Below are 21,382 nucleotides of genomic sequence, written 5' to 3'. Positions count from 1 at the left end.
AGACACCACAACCACCCCCAGACACCACCTGAGACTCCACAACCACCCCCAAACATCCCCTGGGACACCACAACCACCCTCAAGCACCACCTGAGACACCACAACCACCCCCAGGCCCCCTGAGCTGCTGTTGCACAGTTACCTCTTCATCCTCATCCTCATCCTCAACATCCAGGATTCCCGAATCTTGCTCGGACATGGGGCTGGTGTTCTTCACCTCCAGGTCAGAGTTGGCGCAGAATTCCTTCTTGGATTTCTTCCCCCCGCTTATCCTGGGATGCTGGGACACGATGTTGTCCAGGTTTCTTTGCTGCTGTGCCTAGGGGAAAAAAAAAAAACAAAACCAAAACAAAACCTCAACCCATTTCACCTTTTACCAGGGTACCCTCACACTTAATTTTGTTTTTTGGGCAAAAAGATTCCTGCCCCGAAATAAAGACAAACGAGGGAAAAACCCAACGCGCGCTTAACAGAATTCAGACCCCGAGTCAGATATTCCAGAGAAACAGAGGGCTCGTTTCAAAACCCTTTCCAGGGGATTATGCAACGATACAAACAATATTCTGCCTCTTCACAAATCCAAATGCCATATTGATCTATTTACAGCCCAGATGCAGGAATATTAGCCCACGGGCCATGTGGTGACTGTCACAGGCTGAATTAAAGGACCTACTTAACCGCTGGATTTGTTCCTCTTTTCAACCCGTGTCAGCGCAAAACATTCCACATCTGGACCCCAGAGGTCCCTGAAAGCATTTTTGTGGTACCCCAGGAGAGTTTAATTGCAGTTGCTGATGTACAGAACGAGCTGTAAAAGGTACTGAGCGAAAAAGCCGCTCGCCGGGAGAAGCCCCGGGATCGCGGGAGCAACGCACGCGGAGTCGGAAGGGGGGGGATGTTCCGGGTTTTTTGGGGGGTTTGGGGTTTTTTGGCGGTGGGGGGTCAATGTGTGTGACCTGCTGCGTGAAGTCACTTGGTTTCCTCATTGTTATCCAGCACAATATTGACGGGAAAAGCGGTTCAGCCCCAATTGTTCAAGAGTTGACCAAGAAGTTCGAACCGAAGGGGAAGGACAAGGAGCGGGATCAGCACGGGGACACGAGTGGCACAAGTGCCAAAGCCTGGCCAAAATAAAAGGGAAAAGGTCAAGCCAACGGATGTCGTGGTTCTGTACATGTGGGTTTATGTCCTGGTGTAACCAGAAAACAAAAACTCTGCAAACCTGGAATTTACAGGGGTTTATACCCATAGATTTTGAGGATCCCTCCCACATTTTTGTAGGAATTTTTGATGTATCAGAAGAAAGGTGTACAGAAATCAGGGAGTGGGTTGGGTTGGAAGGGACCTGAAAGATCATCTCATTCCAACCTCCTGCCCTGGGCAGGGACACCTTCCACTAGCCCAGATTGCTTCTGGTTGTTCTGGAATTCTGTGAGGTGGCAAAAGGGGACCATTCCCTGTTCCACAGCCTGGATTTTAAAGGAAGAAGGGAAACAACAAACCATATTGGAGATATGTTGTCAGCGACACCAACCACGCAGGGAAACCAAAGGAGGACTAAAACAAATGGTAACTATTCAAAATTCCCAATTACTTCTGCCACCTGAGCTGCAGAAAGGAGAAAGGTCCATCTAATGTGCAAACCTCCACAATTATTTCCTAAAAAGTCTTAATATGACCCCAAAATAATTTATGAGCAGGTTTTATTCTGACAGCCTCGAACTCCCTTTAGAATCCCTCCTGATCACCTGAGTAGTTCTTACATCTCAAGAATATTAAAAGATTAAAAGGGACACCAAAACCCAAGCACGAGAGGTCTTATCCCTTGAAAATCCACCACTGTGGGACGTGAACATGCAGCTGGTTTCATCTTAATTAACAAACACGGCAAATGATGACAAAATTCAATATATAAAGCTGACACTGGACGTGGCTGCACCAGGAATTGCACCAGGAATTGGAGCTAACCCTTAGCAGAGCTATCCCACAGCACAATCTTGACCTCTAGTGGTCGGAAAGTAGCAGGATCCTCGACATTCCCTACAAGTGCTCCTACAAGACAAGCACCAGCTGAGCAAGGGGACTCCCAACCAGGCTTATTAAAAAGATCTCCGAAGGGATGAGTCTCAACAATGGGGATTTTTTGCAACAAAAAGCCCCGGGAAAAGCTCTGGGTGGACGCCGCCGAAGTTACAAAGTTTGCGACCGACGTCAGGACTTGAAGCAATTGGGGGGGGGAGGAAAGTGGGTGTTTTTCACATTGGAAACCTCCAACTTCAGAGGCACAACTCTATAGAAAGCCATTGCAACACCCTATAAAGGGAATTAGGACTTCAAAAAAGGGGAGGGAGCCGTTTGGTCCCTCTGAAGCTCACACAACAAAGAGCCGGGGCTCGAGTCCACCCTCAGATACACCCATTTATGACATAAGTTTCCCAACTGAAGCGCAACGAGGTTGTAACTCTGAGCCCACTGTAAATTCCACCCGAAGCGAGCCCGGCGCACTCATTAAAAAATCCCCAATTTATGTAATCTTTCTTCTTCTTCTGCTAGAAAGGGAAGAAATCAAAGAGTGGGAAAAACGCAGAAGTCTTGGATAAAACGCCGCGCTCGAAACGGATCATTAACCAGGGCGGAGCTGCAGAGGCGGCCATGGGAGAGGGAAAATTTGGGATAACGAGCTGAGCTCCACTGCCCAAGCCCTCAGCAACTCTCAGGCTGAATTTAGTGTCACCAGACGACCTCACAGAACCCCAGAACAGGCTGACTTGGAAGGGACCCACAAGGATCATCGAGTCCAACCTCATGGATATTTTCTCCAAGAATACGTTATCTTGGCCCCCATCTCTTTTCCAACAAGGAATGTCTTCCTTCAGCTTCATCTCTGCTCAGAGGAGGACAGCAGTACACTAAATATCTACTGACCAGGTGGCAAGGTTAATAAGATCCAAAGCAAATCTTAATAAGAGCTCATAAATTCTGGTTATTTCGAAAACCCCAAAGTCAAGAAAATGTGTCTTCCCAGGCCAGGTTGCTCCATGTGAAATTCAAACACCACCTTTTGATTTTGCACTTTTAATGTGAATAAAACTGAGGTTTATTGAGAGAATTTTGACCTGAATTAAAGTCCAAGGACCAACTGGGAAAATCTAAGAATCCCAGAATGGTTTGGATTGAGAAGGGACCTTAAAGATCATCCTGTCCCAACCCCCTGTCACGGGCAGAGATACCTTCCACTAGCCCAGGTTGCTCCAAGCCCCATCCAACCTGGCCTTGGACACTTCCAGGGATCCAGGGGCAGCCACAGCTTCTCTGGGCAACCTGTGCCAGGGCCTCCCCACCCTCTGAATGAAAATAAAGGACAAAAATACACATCCCAACTCCCAGATATCCAGAGGAAGCAGCCACAGGATAATCCCAGTAGCACAAAAGCTTCTGCGCCCAACAGGAGCAATTTTTACCTTTAGGAACCTTTACCTTTAGGAAGCTGTGGGGAGGGAAAAGTTACAAATTAGAAGAGATTTTTCCGGGGATTTCTACCTTACAGGGCAACAGAAGTGACCCAGTGGATGTCTGCTCCCTTCCAGCACACCGGGAATGTCACATTCCATACCCCCAGCTCGCGGAGCCGCCGCTCCGTCCTACGATGGGCACGGTCCTGAGGGGTTGGGGTGACCCACAGCCAAGGTGTGACGCTGGAACAACCCAACCTCCGCTCCAGAAGAACCAGTAATTGCTTTTCCATTACCGGGAGGGCATTTTCCCTGCCCCCCCCCCCCACATTCCCGGCAGGAAACAATCTGGAACTTGAAGTGACCTAAAAGTGAGAAATATTGAATTTTCTTTAAACTTTGGCGGCCTTGGGTGAAGTCACCGAGGTTTCAGTTTCACCCTGAGAGAAAGGCAGAGCTGGGGTGAGGCCCAGAGGAAGCAACCACAGAGAAATTGGGGTTTAACAGCCCAGGAACTCCCCTCTCTCCCCCACTCCAGCTCGTTCCCCACACCTTCCCGGCGCAAGAGATTTGACGTCGCACGTAAAAGGATGAAAAACGACCTGCAGAGGAGGCACATTTGGGGTTTTTAACGTCCTGTTTCACATCAAGGCATCTGTGGGGAGCCCAGTGAGGAGCCACACTCGAGGGAAACCACATCAAAGCCCGGGTGACACTCCTGACGTGCCCTCTGGAAACAGAGGGACCTGGGGCTACAGGGAGGAGGCAAAAAGCCTTCAGGGGATTAAAAAAAAAATCAAATCTTAAAAAAAAAAAAATCAAATAAAAAATCCCCCTTCCCTTTTGGTGTGGTTTACATGAAAGCAAGTGCATTCTTGTGTTATTCTGTCAAATGGCCTCCATCACTCAAGACTATCAATCTCTGGGCTCTGCTTATTGTGACGATAAAACAAAAGGTAAGAACATTCCCCCCCAGTCTGTTCATGGCTAATGTTCCACTGAGCAACGACACATTGTGTGTTTGGGTCAGGGAGCTCAAGTTCCCCCCCAGGCACAGCTATTTTCTTCATCCACAGCAGTCTGGCAGAGCAGGAACATCCCACACTGCTCTGCCATGGGAGATATTCCAGGCCCTGGCAGCAGCTCTGCTCCCAGACTAGTTGATGGAAGAAGCAAAGGCAGCTTTTCACCTCCAGGGTCAGGTTTAGGTCAGTGACTGACTTTTGCAGCTGTAATCAGACCAAGGTTGGCCATTGGGAAGTCCTGAAGAGTTTCTAGGAGACCTTGGAGCAACCTGGTCCAGTGGAAGGTGGCCCTGCCCATGGCAGGGGGTGGAATGAGATGGGCTTTAAGGTCCCTTCCAATCCAAACCAGCCAAGATTATGGAACTCATGTAACCTGTACATCATTCCACCAAGTGCTTTTGGGGTTTTCCCTTCAAGCCTGTCCTACAAGAGTCCTAAATACAAATTCCCAGAGAAGCTGTGGCTTCCCCTGGATCCCTGGCAGTGTCCAAGGCCAGGTTGGATAGGGTTTGGAGCAACCTGGGCTAGTAGAAGGTGTCCCTGCCCATGGCAGGGGGTTTGGAATGAGATGGTCTTTAAAGTCCCTTCCAACCCAAACCATTCTGTGATTCTAAGCCCTCCATATGAAGGATTTTCCTCAAGATTTCAGTACTCAATCCTGAAACAGTCGGAACAGCGACTCCCCCTTCCCCACCCACCACAACTCACCCGAGCCAACCCAACCGAGCTCAGAGACCCAACATTCTGCAGGAGGAACTAAAGGTGCTGCCTTAAAACACCAGTGACAAGTTACATTTGAATGTTTTGTGGGTGAATTTGTCACAGTCGGATTTTTCCATGGAACTCAGCTGCCTGTCACCAAGGCCCCAAACCTGTCACCCCAACTACACCGGGAATGACACGGAGGAGCAGAGCAGGCCATGGATTCCTCCAGGTCCTGCCTACAGAAGCCAGATCCCTCCATAAGGAAAGTTGTTTTACCACCTACACGAGGAACCGACTCTTTTAAAACTCAACCAGCTTTTTAAAGGGTTTTTATAACGTCACCTCGTCTTCTGCACCAGTGTAGAAACGTGTGAGTGTCTCACCTCCCATCACCTCCACCCACCAAGGAACTGACAATATTTACTTTTGAGAAGAATCTAATTAGCTTTTTCCTGATGAGACACGAGATAAGGCCCCGGAAAAAAGGAGGGTTGATGATTTAAAGGGAGCGTGGCTGTGGCTGGTGGGTGGTTTTGATTAGTTACTGCCACGACTGTTTTGCAGACCCCTCTAATGGGCTGAGACACACAACTCTAAAATATCATTTCCCAATATCCCTAGGAATGGGATAAATATTCCTTAAACAATCTTTGGAAGGGGGGGGGGGGGGGGGGGGGGAAAAAAAAAAAAAAAAAAGAGCAGGGGGGTGGGGGGGGGGGAAAAAAAAAAAAGCAAGTTAATAAAAACTGACAGTAGGGCTGGAGCCCGGCCAAGGAGCCATTCCAGAGTTATAAAATCCCCCTCGGATCAGATAAAAGCAGGGATTATTATTGCAAGGTGTAAACTCAACACACTGACACAGCTTCTGGTTTGAGTTTGCCCAAAAAAAAAAAGCCCGTGGCCTGTCAAGGATGATAAGGGGCTTGGCCTCTCCGCTCTCGCCGCGTTAACTGGTTATCAGAGCAAACAATTTGTTGGAGGTTTGTCTGACAAAGTTCACCCTCAGCACAGGAAGCCGGGCCCAACTAAGGGATTTTTTCTTTTTTTTTCTTTTTTTTTTTTTTTGAACTCTATTCCTCATTAAAACGAACAGAAATGCAGCATCCAAAAGGGTTTTTCTCCCCGGTGCTTTCGTTCCCTAAAATGACTCTTCCGCCTCGGTGTTAAAACCCAGCTCGTGATCCTGATATTCCTAAATGCCAATTTTTGCTCAAATGGAAGGTTTTGGCATCGACTGTGTGATGATGGGGAACACACAACCCTCCCTTTGCTTTTGCTTTCACCCCGTGGTTTATCCCCCATCCCCACACTCCTGCTCCTTTCCCTCGCCCACAAGACCAACTCAGCAATATTTGTACCCTCAGAGTTCATCGCAAACTTCTCTCGGTTAATTTGGTATTTTATATAAAAACCTATTAAACCTCAGCTGGGTTTTTGAGGGAAGCTCCTCAGTACAGCGTTTGGAGATGGGAATGAGCAAGACTCTCCTTCCCTGGGAGCTGTAAAAAGGAGTTTATCACATTAACATTGATAAAAAGACTTGGGCAACCACGTCCTCCGGGTGAGCTGCACAATAAAAGACCAAAAGCCATTTTTTAAGAAGCCCTTTGTGCGGTAAAGCGTTGATTTACACCCCCTTGTGTGATCCAGAGCTGGGCAGCCTTCAAAAGTAGCTCAGTTCTGCGATTACAAAGTTTATTTATCACATTTACACAGAGCGGAGAAGCCGAAAATTAGATAAGTGGCCTGAAAGCAGGAGGAGGACGGGTGTTGTACAAGGTATTTCAAACACATTAAAGCCCGTGGCCCTCACAACTCCACAGCCCAGGGCTTCGTTTAACCAGTCCCCAGAGCTCTGGGGAGATAAATAGTTTACTATTAAGCAACTGGATGGAGGTTCTTTGATTAACTCCTCCTGACAATTTTAAAATTCCTTTTCCAACTGAAAACCCCCCGTCCCTGTGCAACATCCCAGCCCACGCTCTGAGCTCGGGGTGTTTGCACTCTGCCTTTCCACGAGGCACCTGAGAGGCTCCTCTGGGACAGGATTATGACTCAAAGCCCCACTGGAAACTCCCCCAGGTCGGTCCAACCTCTCGTTAAGTCTTAATTGCAACCCAACCAAGGAGCAAAAAGAGGGAGCAGCAGGGAAATCACAACCAAAACCGGTCACAGGTGAGAGGGTCCGACTCTCACCCTGCCCGCAATGACTCAGGTGCACACAACCATGCAGGACCAAGCCTTGGCTTTCAGAGCTCTCTGAGGCACCAGGGAATTGTAATTATTTTCTGAGGGTTTGTTCCAACACGCTCCCTGACAATCAAGGCATGACAGAGGTAATGGGGTGGGTGGTTGTTTTTTTTTTTTTTTTTCTCATTGAAACTGTTAAAAAGGCAAAAATCCAGACAGGAGGCTTTGCTTCTCCAGAAACTGAGGTCAGGGTGAAGCTGGAGGAGGGAGGGAAGAAGGAAAGAGACAGAACTCAGGCTTTGACTTCAGGATACGTTGTCATAGAACTAGAGAAACACACAATTGTAGAATTACAGAATCACAGAGACAGAGAATCATGGAATGGTTTGGGTTGGGAGCTTAAAGCTCCTCCAGTCCCACCCCCACCTCCCACTAGCCCAGGTTGCTTCAACCTGGCCTTGGACACCTTCAGGGATCCAGGGGCAGCCACAGCTTCTCTGCCCAACCTGGGCCAAGGCCTCCCCACCCTCCCACGGAGGAATTTTTTCCACTAGACCGGGTTGCTCAGACTGTTGCTCTACTCTTGGTGTTCCCACTAAAGATCTCCACAGCGCAGCACTGAAGCTTGGTAGCTCCAAGGAAATGTCCTCCTCCATCTCACAGCAGTCAAAGAGGTCTCCAGCCCCCAGCATCCCTCCTAACACAGGAGTATTCCCACTCCAATAAGTGAGGCCTGCAGGCAGCTCCAGCAAGTGCCGGCACGCCGGCCCTCACCTCTCCCGAAATCCACCCGGGCAACCCTCCAGTGCTTCCCTCCACCTCCAGCCTTGGAACCCTCACACCTATGGCAGTTCAGGGCAGAAAGAAGCCGTGGATTAGATCTCACAAAAGGGTGAAGGTGTGTTGGCCTGTGAAGCCTTTCAGGGTTTGATCCACGGGTAATCCTGGAAAAACAATTCCGGCGTGCTCACGGCTGCTGCTTCGGCTTGGAGCTCCCCCTGCCTGAGCTCTGACACGACACCAACAGCTCTGAATAGGCTGATTCCAACATTTTCCCAATGGTTTGACTCTCATTTTAGCTTTGCACTGTCTGGGGGGTGCAGCCACCTGAAGCTCCTGGTTTTCTAAGGACCACGCTGCCAAATATCCCCATTTTCTGGGCCATGACTTAGAGCAGAGGAAGGGCTGTTTCTCCAGCCAGAGGAGCAAACAAGGATTATTGTTCATTGGTGCTCCACACTTATTCACCTTGACCACACAGACCCTCACAATGTTACTCTGGGAAGTGTTAACCCTCCCAGCCTGGCCTCGGATTCATCCCTCGTATTCCCTCCTCTGTGGGAGTTCCCAAACTGCTGGTTCACACACCCTCTCTCTGGGCCTTGTCAAGCATTTTGGAGATAAGTTTCCTCTCAAGATCCTGCTTTTGTTTCCTTTTATCGCCCTGCTCTGGGTTTCTGCAACATTCTGAGGAACCAGCCGCGTTCAAAGCACCGACGTGAGATGATCCCGATTATCCAGGAGCACACGGAGACTTGGAAAACACAAGGATAAAGCTCTGAGTGGAGAGTCCTGGGCAAAAAAGGTTCTTGGCTTTTCCACAAGATTTATGGACCTTAAAGGCCATCTCATTCCACCTCCTGCCATGGGCAGGGACACCTTCCACTAGCCCAGCTTGCTCCAACCTGGCCTTGGACACTTCGGGCATCCAGGGGCAGCCACAGCTTCTCTGCCCAACCTGGGACAGGGCCTCAACACCCTCACAGACAGGAATTCCTTCCCAATATCCCATCTATCCCTGCCCTCTGGCACTGGGAAGCCATTCCCTGTGTCCTGTCCCTCCCTCCCTTGTCCCCAGTCCCTCTCCAGCTCTCCTGGAGCCCCTTTAGGCCCTGCCAGGGGCTCTCAGCTCTCCCTGGAACCTTCTCTTCTCCAGGGGAACCCCCCCAGCTCTCCCAGCCTGGCTCCAGAGCAGAGGGGCTCCAGCCCTGGCAGCAGCTCCAGGGCCTCCTCTGGACTCTCTCCAGCAGCTCCACGTCCTTGTGCTGTTGTTCCCAGGGCTGGAGCAGCTCTGCAGGGGGGTCTCAGCTGAGACAGGGGCAGAGGGGGCAGAATCCCCCCCTGCCCTGCTGCCCACGCTGGGGGATCAGCCCAGGGCACAGGGGGGTCTGGTCTGGGGCATCTCCAGCCTCTCCCCCACCAACACCCCCAAATTCTCCCCAGGGCTTCTCTCCATCCCTTCTCCCTCAGCCTGGATTTGTGCTGGGATTTCCCTGATCAGATGCAAGACTTTGCACTTGCCCTTCATGAACTCCACGAGGTTCCAATGGTCCCACCTCTCCAGGTCCCTCTGGATGCCCCATCCCTTCCCTCCAGCATATCCACAGCCCCTCTCACCTCAGTGTCCTCAGCCTCAGTCCCACTGTCCATGTTGCCAACAAAGCCGCCAAACTGTGCTGATCCCAATCCCAATCCCCGAGGACACCACTCGTCGCTGGTCCCCACTTGGACAAGGAGTTGTTGGTCACAACTCTCTGGGAGTGACCATCCAGTCAATTCCTTCTCCACAGAGTGGTCCATCTGTCCAATCCCTGTCCCTCCAGTCTGGACACAAGGATGTCCTGTGGGATGGTGTCCAATCATCCAGGTGGATGAAGTCACTCATTTTTCCCCTTTTCCACCACGGCTGTAACAGGAAGCCAGGAAAGCATCACAGGAGCTCCCGAATCCCAAAATCTAAGGAACTTCCTATTGTTTTGTTCCTGTCTCCTGGGGAACACAGGCAGCAGCAGCAGCAGCACCTCCACCTTCAGAACACTTTAAAAAAACATTTTAAAAAAAACAGGGAGAAATCCTTCTTGGAACAAAGAGAGTGTTTCATTCTGTTTAGGAATAACCCCTCTGGTTTGGTTTTGGGTTTTTTTTTGATGAGAAAACCCACAAAGTTGATGCCAAAAGGGCTGAGCCACAAAGACCAGCTTTGCTTGTTAAGAACTAAATGGCTTTTTCAAGAATAATCATCTTCATGATCCGTGAGCTTTGGGGTAGGAGGAGAAGAAAGCAGAACATTATTCTGTTATTTCTGGCTTTAATTAATCACAGAATTAAACAGGCACAGCCTCTCTGAGCGTGGTGACTTTCAGGACTATTTAATCCCAATATGAAAAGTTTCATTCAAAACAACTTCACAGCAGAGTTTGAATTTCATTTTTCTCCCTTCACTTCACACAAGATTCCTCTGATGCTTCGGAATATTCTGTTGATAAACATAATTTTTCCTGAGCATGAGGCTCGGGGATTTAGAGAAGAGATTACAGCAGAAAAGAACGAAATTATATATTCATCACACAGCATTTCTCTGAACTGAACCCACTCTCTGAACTGAAACCATTTCTCTGTGGTCTTTTTTAACATAAAAATGAACTTAGTCAACATATTACATAATTCTTCTCCACCACAGTATGTTCCCAAGATTTTTCTCCCAGCATCTATCACTAATATTTCACTTGCACCACAGTTTTTAGCTCTGAAACTGGAAAGACTGTAAAGGCAGGTCGATAAATCAAAACCTGATCTCATCCTGCTCCTGTAAATTCACTTAACATTCAGCCTTTAAAGCACCAGAGGTTATTGCAAAATTCAAATTATGCATTGAAAAAAATCACATCCATATTCAGAGTTCCTCCAACTTTCCCAATTCACGACCAGAAAAACTCAGGCGAGTCCCTAAATCTGCTCTTTCCTGGGTGTGATCTGCCCTCTAAAGGCGCGTGGGGAAACTACAAACAACTTCTCAGCCACAAATAAAGACCTGAGAGCGTTACTCACCCTCTTGTTTTCATTTTCTGGCCTCTCCCTCACAATTTTCCTACAGTTCAGCCACTCAGGAGGGTCCCAGGCTCAACTTAACCCAAATTCAACCCACCCAGGGACAATCCTGGTCCCAATAACTCAAAGAAAACTCCACCGTTCCTGAACAGAGCCCAGATCTCACTCCTGAGGATACAGGTTTCAGAGATGAGATCAGGCATAAATAAGATGTAATCCAGGCTGAATTCCATCTATTTTACAGTCCAGTATAATGTGGCAAGTCGCTGGTCAGGACAATGTCACCAGTTTGGCAGCACAACCCCACCGGTTTCATGACAACAAACACCGTGTTTGTGCTTCCCCCATCCCTAGAAGTGTCCCAGGCCGGGTTGGAGCATCCTGGTCTAGTGGAAGGTGTCCCTGCTCATGGGAAAAGAGGTTTTTTACAGTCCCTTCCAATCCAAACCATCCTGTGATTCTACATTTGGCCCAACCATTCCAAAAAAATCCTGCAAAAAGACTTTGCCCTCAACGCCGTTGCTGTTTCCATCTTAAATGAGAAGTCCGTCACAGTTGGAAGATGGGAAGTTGGAACAGCTGGATTTCCACTCCCCATTTCCTAAGAGACAATATTTGCTGCCACTCCAACCCCTGGAGCCATCAGCTCTTCCAGGCTGACAGGGGCTCAAGAACACAACAGTTTTTTGGTTATTCAAAGCCTGTTCCTCTCAAGCAAAACCTGCTCATCCCTGACATCCCAAAGGAAAAACAAGAGATGGAAAAGCTCAGCACTGCCATTCACTAGATCCAAGTGCACATCTCTCCAGGGAATGGCTGGAGCTGTGCCAGGGAAGGGTCAGGGTGGATCTCAGGGAAAGGTTCTTCCCCCAGAGGGTGGTTGGGCACTGCCCAGGCTCCCCAGGGCAGTGGGCACAGCCCCAAGGCTGCCAGAGCTCCAGGAGGGTTTGGACAACGCTCTGAGCGACAGGGTGGGATTGTTGAGGTGTCCTGGGCAGGGCCAGGAATTGGAATAGATGGTTCTTGTGGGTCCCTTCCAGCTCAGGATATTCTGTGATTCCATGATCTTTTCTTCCCATTACATATTAGTGTATAAGCTCCGCTTATAAATCCAGAGAGCACGAGCTGTCACAGAGCATCGCCCCAAATTAAATGCACATTTCACAGAATAAACGTTCCAGCAGCGCCTGCTGTGCCTTTACATTGCAATTACCCACCACCAGGACAAGACAATCACAGAGTCACAGGATACCCTGAGCTGGGAGGGACCCCCAAGGCCCATCCAGCCCAACCCTCAGCCCTGCACAGGCCCAGCCCCAAGAGTCCCACCCTGTACCCCAGAGGATCAGCCAAACCCTCCTGGAGCTCTGGCAGCCTTGGGGCTGTGCCCACTGCCCTGGGGAGCCTGGGCAGTGCCCAACCAGCCTCCGGGGGAAGAACCTTCTCCTGAGATCCAACCTGCCCCTGCCCTGGCACAGCTCCAGCCATTCCCTGGGTGCTGTCCCTGGTCCCCCCAGAGCAGAGCTCAGTCCCTGCCCCTCCTCTGCCCCTGTCCAGGCAGTTGGAACTGCAATGAGGTCTCCCCTCAGTCTCTTCTTCTCCAGCTTGAACACACCAAGTGCCCTCAGTGTCCTCCCACGGCTTCCAATCAAGGCCCTTCCCCACCTTCACTGCCCTCAAGGACACAGGAGGAGCTGTGGTGGGATCGCAGCTCCTGACAGGGACAACTTGAACACCGATACAGGAATTTGCCATAACAAAACGTATCAATAGCCTGGAAACCTGTAATCCCACTTTTTGTGCATCTTTTTTTCGCTTTCATGGAATCACAGAATCCTCCAGATCGGAAAAGAACTCCAAGATCACCCAGTCCAACCTTCAACCAGTATTCCCGTCCCCACTAAACCTCATCGCGTCCACTCGTTCCCTGAGCACTTCCAGGGATGGTGACTCCACCACTGCCCTGGGCAGCCTGTTCCAAGGCTCAGCCACTCTTTCCTAAGGCCAGGAATGGGCTTTTGGATCCAGACACCTCCACATCTCTGTGTCAGTTCTCCCTCTGGATTCCCCACACATGGATCCTAAATGGGAGATGGGGTGTTAACACCCTAAACACTGACACCGGCGTCATTCCCAAGCATTCCACACATTCCAAACAGGTTGTTTTCATAGAATCATAGAATCACAGAATCAGCTGGGTTGGAAGGGACCTTCGAGATCATCAAGTCCAACCCTTGATCCAACCCCACCATGGTTCCCAGCCCATGGCACTGATGCCACATCCAGTCTCATCTTAAAAACCTCCAGGGATGGAGAATCCCCCACTTCCCTGGGCAGCCCATTCCAATGGCTGAGCACCCTCTCTGCAAAGAAATTCTTTCTAATCTCCAACCTAAACCTCCCCTGGCACAGCTGAAGCCCGAGCCCTCTTGTCTTGCTGATGGTTGCCTGGGAAAAGAGACCAAACCCCCCTGGCTCCCCCCTCCTGTCAGGGAGTTGCAGAGAGTGAGGAGGTCTCCCCTGAGCCTCCTCTTCTCCAGGCTGAACAGCCCCAGCTCCCTCAGCCTCTCCTCATGGGAATTGTGCTCCAGTCCCTTCCCCAGCCTCGTTGCTCTCCTCTGGACCTGCTCCAGCCCCTCAATGTCCTTCCAGAGCTGAGGGGCCCAGAACTGGACACAGCACTCCAGGGGTGGCCTCACCAGCACTGAGGCCACACCTCACTGACCTGGACTGAAATTTTTGGCCCCAGTACCCACCAGGGAAGATGTGACGTAGGACACCAGCCCATCTCCTGCAGACACAGCTCTGGAAAAAGATTTCCCATGGAATTTCAGCTGGATTTGCCGAAGTCACCAGTGGGGTTCATAAATCAGCAGGACCCTTCGGTGACAAACTTCCTTCAGAGCAACATATGGCACAAAAAAAGGAGGAGCCCAACCTGGAGGCATTTTTTTCCTTTTTTTTTTTTTTTCCCAAAGCTCTAATTCTGCTTCTCTCTCCCCTCAAATACATTTTTTGAGGAATATTCCAGGAAACGCCCAGTTTCCCGGGCATCGTTTCTTACCCTCATAAAGCACTTTCTGATGATTTACATTTCCAGTTTCAAACCATCCCCGCCAAGAGCATGGAAGTAATCGCAGGAAAAAATGACAATGAGGAAAAAAAAGAGGAGAGGGAGGGGGAAGCACAGATTGGAATTGGCTGGAAAAAAGAAAGCGCCATCTCTGAGCAGACGAGCCTGAATCCAGCACCAAAAAAATTCCATGAGATTCCATGAAGCTCACCTGCACTTTGATCCCTTTTTGTCCATTCCAGTGAATTAATCCATTTTATTTAATTAAATTTGTCTTACAACCTGTTTTCAGGAAAAATTATAAGAGGCAAATTATAAGAGAGTTGAAGAGGGACTGGGCACAAGGGATGGAGGGACAGGACAACAGGGAATGGTTTCCCAGTGCCAGAGGGCAGGGATAGATGGGATACTGGGAAGGAATTCCTGGCTTGGAGGGTGTTGAGGCCCTGTCCCAGGTTGTCTAGAGAAGCTGTGGCTGCCCCTGGATCCCTGGAAGTGTCCAAGGCCAGGCTGGACAGGGCTTGGAGCAACCTGGGAAGGTGTCCCTGCCCATGGCAGGGGGTGGAGCTTCACAGTCTTTAAATTCCCTTCCAATCCAAACCATTCCATGATATAACATATCAGCAATACCTCAGCATTTAGGCTTTTCATGGAATAGTCTAGGTTGCAAAAGACCTCCAAGATCATCAAGTCCAACCTCTGACCCATCACCCAAAGCTTTCACCCAAAGACACCACAAGGTCCCCCAGCAGGAACACCCTGGCATTATTTTATGCACATCACAAAGAATTCCTTGCTCAAAAACAACCTAAAAAAACACCAGGAGAATAAAATCCAAGGGATACAAATCCCAGTTATAAGAACAGGATCTCAAGGGTTGAAATGTTGAGGAACTTCCCCAGAGTGTCACAATCAGTCCCCACCACCACGGATCCATCCCACACCTCCAGGTCCTCCTTCCCTCCCGTTTCAAACTCCCAGACTTCCAAAATCCAATCCCTTTTTTTTTTTTTAAAGCCTGAAACAACCAGCAGCTTGCACTGAAAAAAAAAAAAAAAAGGGAGGGGGGCAATTAGAAAATCAACATTCCTCCAGCTTCTCGTTAGGAAAAGTTTTATATCCCTCCAACAACATGTGGCACTGGGAAAACCTGGCAGAGGGAGGAATGCCCTTGTCCACCTTTCATAAACACAGCAACGTTTTCAGCCTTGGCAGACACGACCTGGTTCCTGTTACGAGCTTTTTTCCATTTCAAATTTACTAGTTAATTTTATGGAAACAAATAAAGGGACCTGCGCATTATAAATCTATTAAGGATAAAAAACGCAAGGCTGCAAATAAAACCCGAGAAAAATCTCACACCTCCTCGCCAGCCCTTTCCAATTTTCATTTATATACCTCTTAAAAGGGGGGGAAAAAAAAGCACCTCTCAGAGGAGCTGGGAGGTCTTCCTTTATTCCCAGTAACCGGCACATGTGTGGCGTCGCTGTTTAAATGTGCAGGTTGATTGTCCCATCCCTCTTTTCCAGGTAAATAATTCCACCTGCTACTGGTAAATAGGGGGGAAAATAGCTTTTTAAAGGATATTTTAAGTATATTTAAGGATATTTTCCTCTCTCCCCAGGAGGAGGGTGGTAAGAGAAGGGGAAGGACAAAATTCCATCCAGAGGGTTTCAACTGGTTTGGCTCCACCTGGAGTTAATGGGGCTGCACCTGCTTTTCACAAGGTGTGAACCTGCTCAAGGGAGGCACCGGCACGGCCTCAATCCCACAGAACAGTAGGGAGGGATCTCCAGGAGGGACAGGGTTGGGAAAGAAAACATGGAAAACCTCAGAGGTGGGACCACGGGAACCTCGTGGAGTTCATGAAGGGCAAGTGCAAAGTGCTGGACCTGAGTCAGGGAAATCCCAGCACAGATCCAGGCTGAGGGAGAAGGGATGAAGAGCTCTGGGGAGAATTTGGGGGTGTTGGTGGGTGAGATGCTGGAGATGCCCCAGCCCAGACTTCCCCATGCCCTGGGCTGATCCCCCACCATGGGCAGCAGGGCAGGGGGGGATTCTGCTCCTCTGCCCCTGTCTCAGCTGAGACCCCCCTGCAGAGCTGCTCCAGCCCTGGGAACAACAGCACAAGGACGTGGAGCTGCTGCAGAGAGTCCAGAGGAGGCCCTGGAGATGCTGCCAGGGCTGGAGCCCCTCTGCTCTGGAGCCAGGCTGGGAGAGCTGGGGGGATTCCCCTGGAGAAGAGAAGGCTCCAGGGAGAGCTGAGAGCCCCTGGTAGGGCCTGAAGGGGCTCCAGGAGAGCTGGAGAGGGACTGGGGACAAGGCATGGAGGGACAGGACACAGGGAAGGGCTTCCCACTGCCAGAGGGCAGGGATAGATGGGATATTGGGAAGGAATTCCTGGCTGGGAGGGTGTTGAGGCCCTGTCCCAGGTTGGGCAGAGCAGCTGCAGCTGCCCCTGGATCCCTGGAAGTGTCCAAGGCCAGGTTGGAGCAACCTGGGCTGGTGGAAGGTGTCCCTGCCCATGGCAGGAGGTTGGAACAGGATAAGCTTTAAGGTCCCTTTCAACCCAAACCACTCTGGGATTCTGTGATAACTTTGTATCCCAAGGAACACAACAGATTAAGAAAAAAGTCAGTAGAAGTCAACAAGTCAATACAACCAACCCACGTTGTTTCCCTCCAGTGTCAGTGAAGTTTTAGGCCAGTGAAATTCCAACTGATTTTGTTTCTTCCTGGGAAAAGTTCCTCACTGCAGGACCAACCTGGTCTGCACACAGGACAGAGAAATTTGGGGTGGTAGGAGATGACAACAAAAGCATTGAGATATTTACAGGAATATCTCCAACACCAGTTTGGATGGGGCAGAACTGTGGCATCAATTCCAGCACTTGGGCACAGAGTAAATGGGGAAAAGGGAGGGGGAAAAAAAAGAAGAAAAAGAAGAAAAAAAAGTGTAATTCACCTGCCAATATCTGAGCTCCAACCACATGTCCCAAAAGCAGGAACAACCACTAAGCCACAGACAGAGCTGTGCTCAAAGGGAAGTGAAGAACTTGAGCTTGACTGAATTTCTAAGTCTGGTCTAGTCTTCAAAATGTCATTTTTTATCAGAAGAGAAGAACACTTTTCTCAGCTCCTGGGGATTGTTACGGAGAGATTTAGTCCCTTCAAACAGGGCAGCCTGTCCTGTTCACCTCAGAACCACAACACTTGGATTATTTTGGGCAATCAAGTGACAGCTGAGTGAGAAAATCACTGGAGACAGAACTGCAGACAACCTCAAAAAACAACGTTTTGCCTTGTTCCTCACCCAGTACTGGACATGAGAACATTGCTCAGAGCTCCCAGGGGTGGGTGTGAGGAAAAAAACACCTAAAAAGAACTTTTATTCCTCCCCCCCAGCACAGTGACTGGTGGAGCCCTGTCAGAACAACACCAAAGATTTGCTTCTGCAAATAATCAGAAGAATCTTCAAGGACCTGCAACCTCCAAATAAATCCTCCAAATAAATTCCAAACTGCCTTTTTTTTCCCTTTCCAACAGAAGTGAAAAAAGAGAGAGATCCTCCCATCTCCCAAACTCTTAATAATGCTGTTCTTCAAGCACTTTGGAGACGCTTCAATAGAAAGCACTGAAGAAATATTAACCAGAATTTCATCCCGAAGCCTTGTAGGTGGTTTGAGGGCCAGATCCACCAGAACTACATTCCAGTCTCATCCTCTTTTTGCCAAATCACTCCTTGTTTAAGGTGATGGGCATCAAAAGGACGGTGGGAACCTCAAGAGCTTGGCCAGCAGAGTTTACAAAGCCCTCCTTCCCTACTCTGTGAGCTGAACCCTGGGTTCTGCACAGCCACAGAAGAACCCCAAGTAAAATCTGGCCGCCCTGTGATGCCTCAGCACCAACCTGAGAGAGAGAACTGGAGCCCCAGAAGTAACCCAGCCTCATTTCCCAGCTCCTGAAGCAGGAGAGGTCTGACAGTAATGAGAAATAAGGAGCTCTGAGCACAGTTGCCATGAAAACCCGCAAAAAAAAAAAAAAAAAAAAAAAAAATGTGCTCCTAATTTCTTGCTCAGCACAAGGGCCCTCCAAAGCTCTGCTCTGACTTTGTAGAACCACTGCAATTAGTTAGAAATGATTAAGTGAAAGACTCCGACTCCGGCCAAGTCACAGAGGACGCAGACACTGAGCTCAGTTACTGCTCCCGCTAATTGAAGTCCTGCTCAGCCCAAATAACTCGGTTGTGCAGCTTGTAAAACGTCTGAGCCTTTTCCTTTTTCCAGCCATGTCTTAAAAAACACGTTGTAAAAGTTCCATCGTGCCACAGGAACCCGCCCGGCAAGGCCGGGGCCGTTTCTGCCGCCGCTTCTTTTTTCCCTTCCCCGAGTTGAAACGTGAACCTTGGGGGGGGGGAAAGGAGCATTTTGGACACCACTTAGTTAGTTAAGAAAAATGTGATCTGTGAAATATGGGTTTTTCCGAGCTCACCTTGGAAAGCGGGCTCTGGTTCCTCCCAGGAAAGCAGGAGCAAGGATTGGGAAGGAGACGGGCTGTTTAATCGTTGGGAGGGTGGAAAAAGAGGAAGGAAGGAGCAGCTGATGTAGAGGATTTAAAGGGCTTTATAAAGAACAGGTTGGACAGGGTTTGGAACAACCTGGGCTAGTGGAAGGTGTCCCTGGTGGAACTGAACAATATTCAAAGTCCCTTCCAACCCAAACCATTCCATGATTTACTGAACCACTGCTAAAATAAAAGCACCGGGTTGGATCACAGAAGAGAGAAGAGTTTGCAGGACAGGAGGTGGTTGTGGGTGTATTTTAGTGACCAGTCATTCCACCAGTGGGAAGGGAAGCAGGGATTTACTTTCCCATCAGGGCAAAGGACAAAAGCAAAGCAGCAAATCATTAATCCCAAAGGCAGACAGAACTTGGCTCCTGGAGAAATGAAGGACAGAGAGATCAGCAGGTTTTTATTGCGAGTCAAGAGCCTTGAACCCTCAGATAAAATCATAGAATGGGTTAGGTTGGGAGAGACCTTAAGGATCATCCAGCTCCAAACCCTGCCATGGGCAGGGACACCTTCCACTAGCCCAGGTTGCTCCAACCTGGTCTTGGACGCTTCCAGGGATCAGGGGCAGCCACAGCTTCTCTGCCCAACCTGGGACAGGGCCTCACCACCCTCACAGCCAGGAATTCCTTCCCAAAATAGATGAAGAGGTCTCAGGATGAAACTTCATAATGAAATAAGGAAAAAGGAGAAAAAAAAAAAAAATCTCGGCTTTGACTTCTGAGAAATCCAGACTTTTCCAGGCAGATCCCTGCACAGGGAAGATGGAAAACCTGAACTTTTGTTCAGCTGGTGGGGATGAGAGGGAGGAAGAGAAAAAAAAAGTGCCTGATTCTCTGACTGGATCATGTAAATCCTCCAAACATTCCATGTTTACCATTTCCATGAGTACCTTTCCTGATTTTAGGAATCCATTGTGTTGATCCAAGAGGAGAAGCACCCTGCCCACGGGATGACAGGAACAACATCCTGTCATACAGACCCCATCACGAAGTTCCTGCAGCTCCCCATCCTGAAAAACAACCCAGGCCAACTCATTTGCAACTGGAAAAGCCAATTAGAAAGGAAAAGAAAATTCCTAAGAAGCAGAAGCACCAGAAGAAAAGGAAGATTCCAAATAAGAAAAAGAAGACTCCAAAGAAAATTTCAAGGGAGAAGATTCCAAAGAAGAACGTCACAAAGAAGATGAAGAAGAAAAAGATTTCAAATAAGAAGATATTTCCAAATAACAAAAAGATGATTCCAAGAAGAAAATGAAGATTCAGTAGAAGAAAAAGAAGGCTCCAAAGAAAAAGAAGATTCCAAAGAAGAAAAAGAAGACTCCGAAGAAGATTGCAAAAAAAGAAAATTCCAAATGTTACAAAGAAGAAAAGGAAGAATCCAAGGAAGAAGAATAAGATTCAAAAGAAAAAGGAGATTCCAAAGAAGATGAAGAAGAAACAAGTGACTTCAGATGCTCCTCATAAGGCTTCCCTTCCAGATCCTTCCCAAGGTGAGGAAGTGATGTTCACTCTATGGACACAAGGGAATGCTGAGCAAAAATCGGGAAAGATCCACATTCCCCATCCAACATCAGACTCCTGTAGGAGACTCTTTCCCAGGGCTTCAGGAGTCCCAACCACCAAGATGGTCAACTTAATGTCCAAGGAGACACTGGAATATCACACTATGGAGAAGATCTTTGTGAATACCTGGAAAAAAATCAGTTCTTTTATAGAAGTATCCCAGAGTGGTTTGGGTGGGAAGGGAACTGTGAGGATCATCCAGTCCCACCCAGGGACATCAACTAGACCAGGTTGCTCCGAGCCCTGTCCAACCTGGGAATGTTTGCAGGGATGGGGCATCCACTGTGTCCCCGGGCAACCCGTGCCAGGGTTTTACCACCCCCTTGGAGACAAAGTTCTCCCTCATATCAAATCTAAATCAACCCTCCTTCAGTCTAAAACCACCACCCCTTGTCCTCTCACAACAGGCCCTGCCATAAAATCTGCCCCTGTTCCTGAGGGGACAGTGTCCCCTGATCCTCCTGACAGGGACGTTTCAGGACTGTGGGCAAACAGGGATGCAGTCTGATGGGAACTGTGGGCAAACAGGGATGCAGTTTGATGGGAACTGTGGGCAAACAGGGATGCAGTTTGATGGGGTACTGGGACTCCACGGGGCTGAACACAAGCCCTGACAGACTCTGGTAAACAACTCCTGTGGTCTGGATTAAGAACAGATCTCGAGGCAGGAGAAGGATCACAGAGGGGGGCATTTTATCTGATCCATGACTAAAACCATTCCCTTGCCCCAAGCCAGCCCTCCATGGGATGACCAGTGAAGCAATCCCCCACAATTTACTCCGGCCATAAAGGAAGCCTGTTTTTCCCGCAATCCCGGAGCCACCATATCTGGGACCAATAAACCTTCTTAATAGCAACATAAAAACCCTTTTCATCCCTTCTCCCCTCCAGAAAAGGTGGCAACTGCCATCCAAAAATGACCAACTGAAGGCTCCTTGTGCCCACGCCTTAAGGTCAACTCCCTGGGCCCACCACG

At 49.1% G+C, this 21,382-nt stretch overlaps 1 protein-coding gene across 1 annotated transcript in view; it reads right to left on the bottom strand.

The window, feature by feature from the left end:
• Window positions 1–21,382, bottom strand: part of EXOC6B (exocyst complex component 6B) — a 325,352-nt gene that overhangs the window by 178,347 nt on the left and 125,623 nt on the right. The window contains exon 7 of the mRNA XM_027660526.1: window positions 143–319. Coding sequence (XP_027516327.1) covers window positions 143–319 — 177 coding nt within the window. The remainder of the gene's footprint in view (window positions 1–142; window positions 320–21,382) is intronic.

This window comes from Corapipo altera, unplaced genomic scaffold, assembly GCF_003945725.1.
Source record: "Corapipo altera isolate COAL_440 unplaced genomic scaffold, ASM394572v1 295, whole genome shotgun sequence".
Classification (NCBI taxonomy): Eukaryota; Metazoa; Chordata; class Aves; order Passeriformes; family Pipridae; genus Corapipo; species Corapipo altera.
The sequence above is the reverse complement of the archived record's forward strand: the minus strand, read 5'-3'. Positions and strand labels throughout refer to the sequence as shown.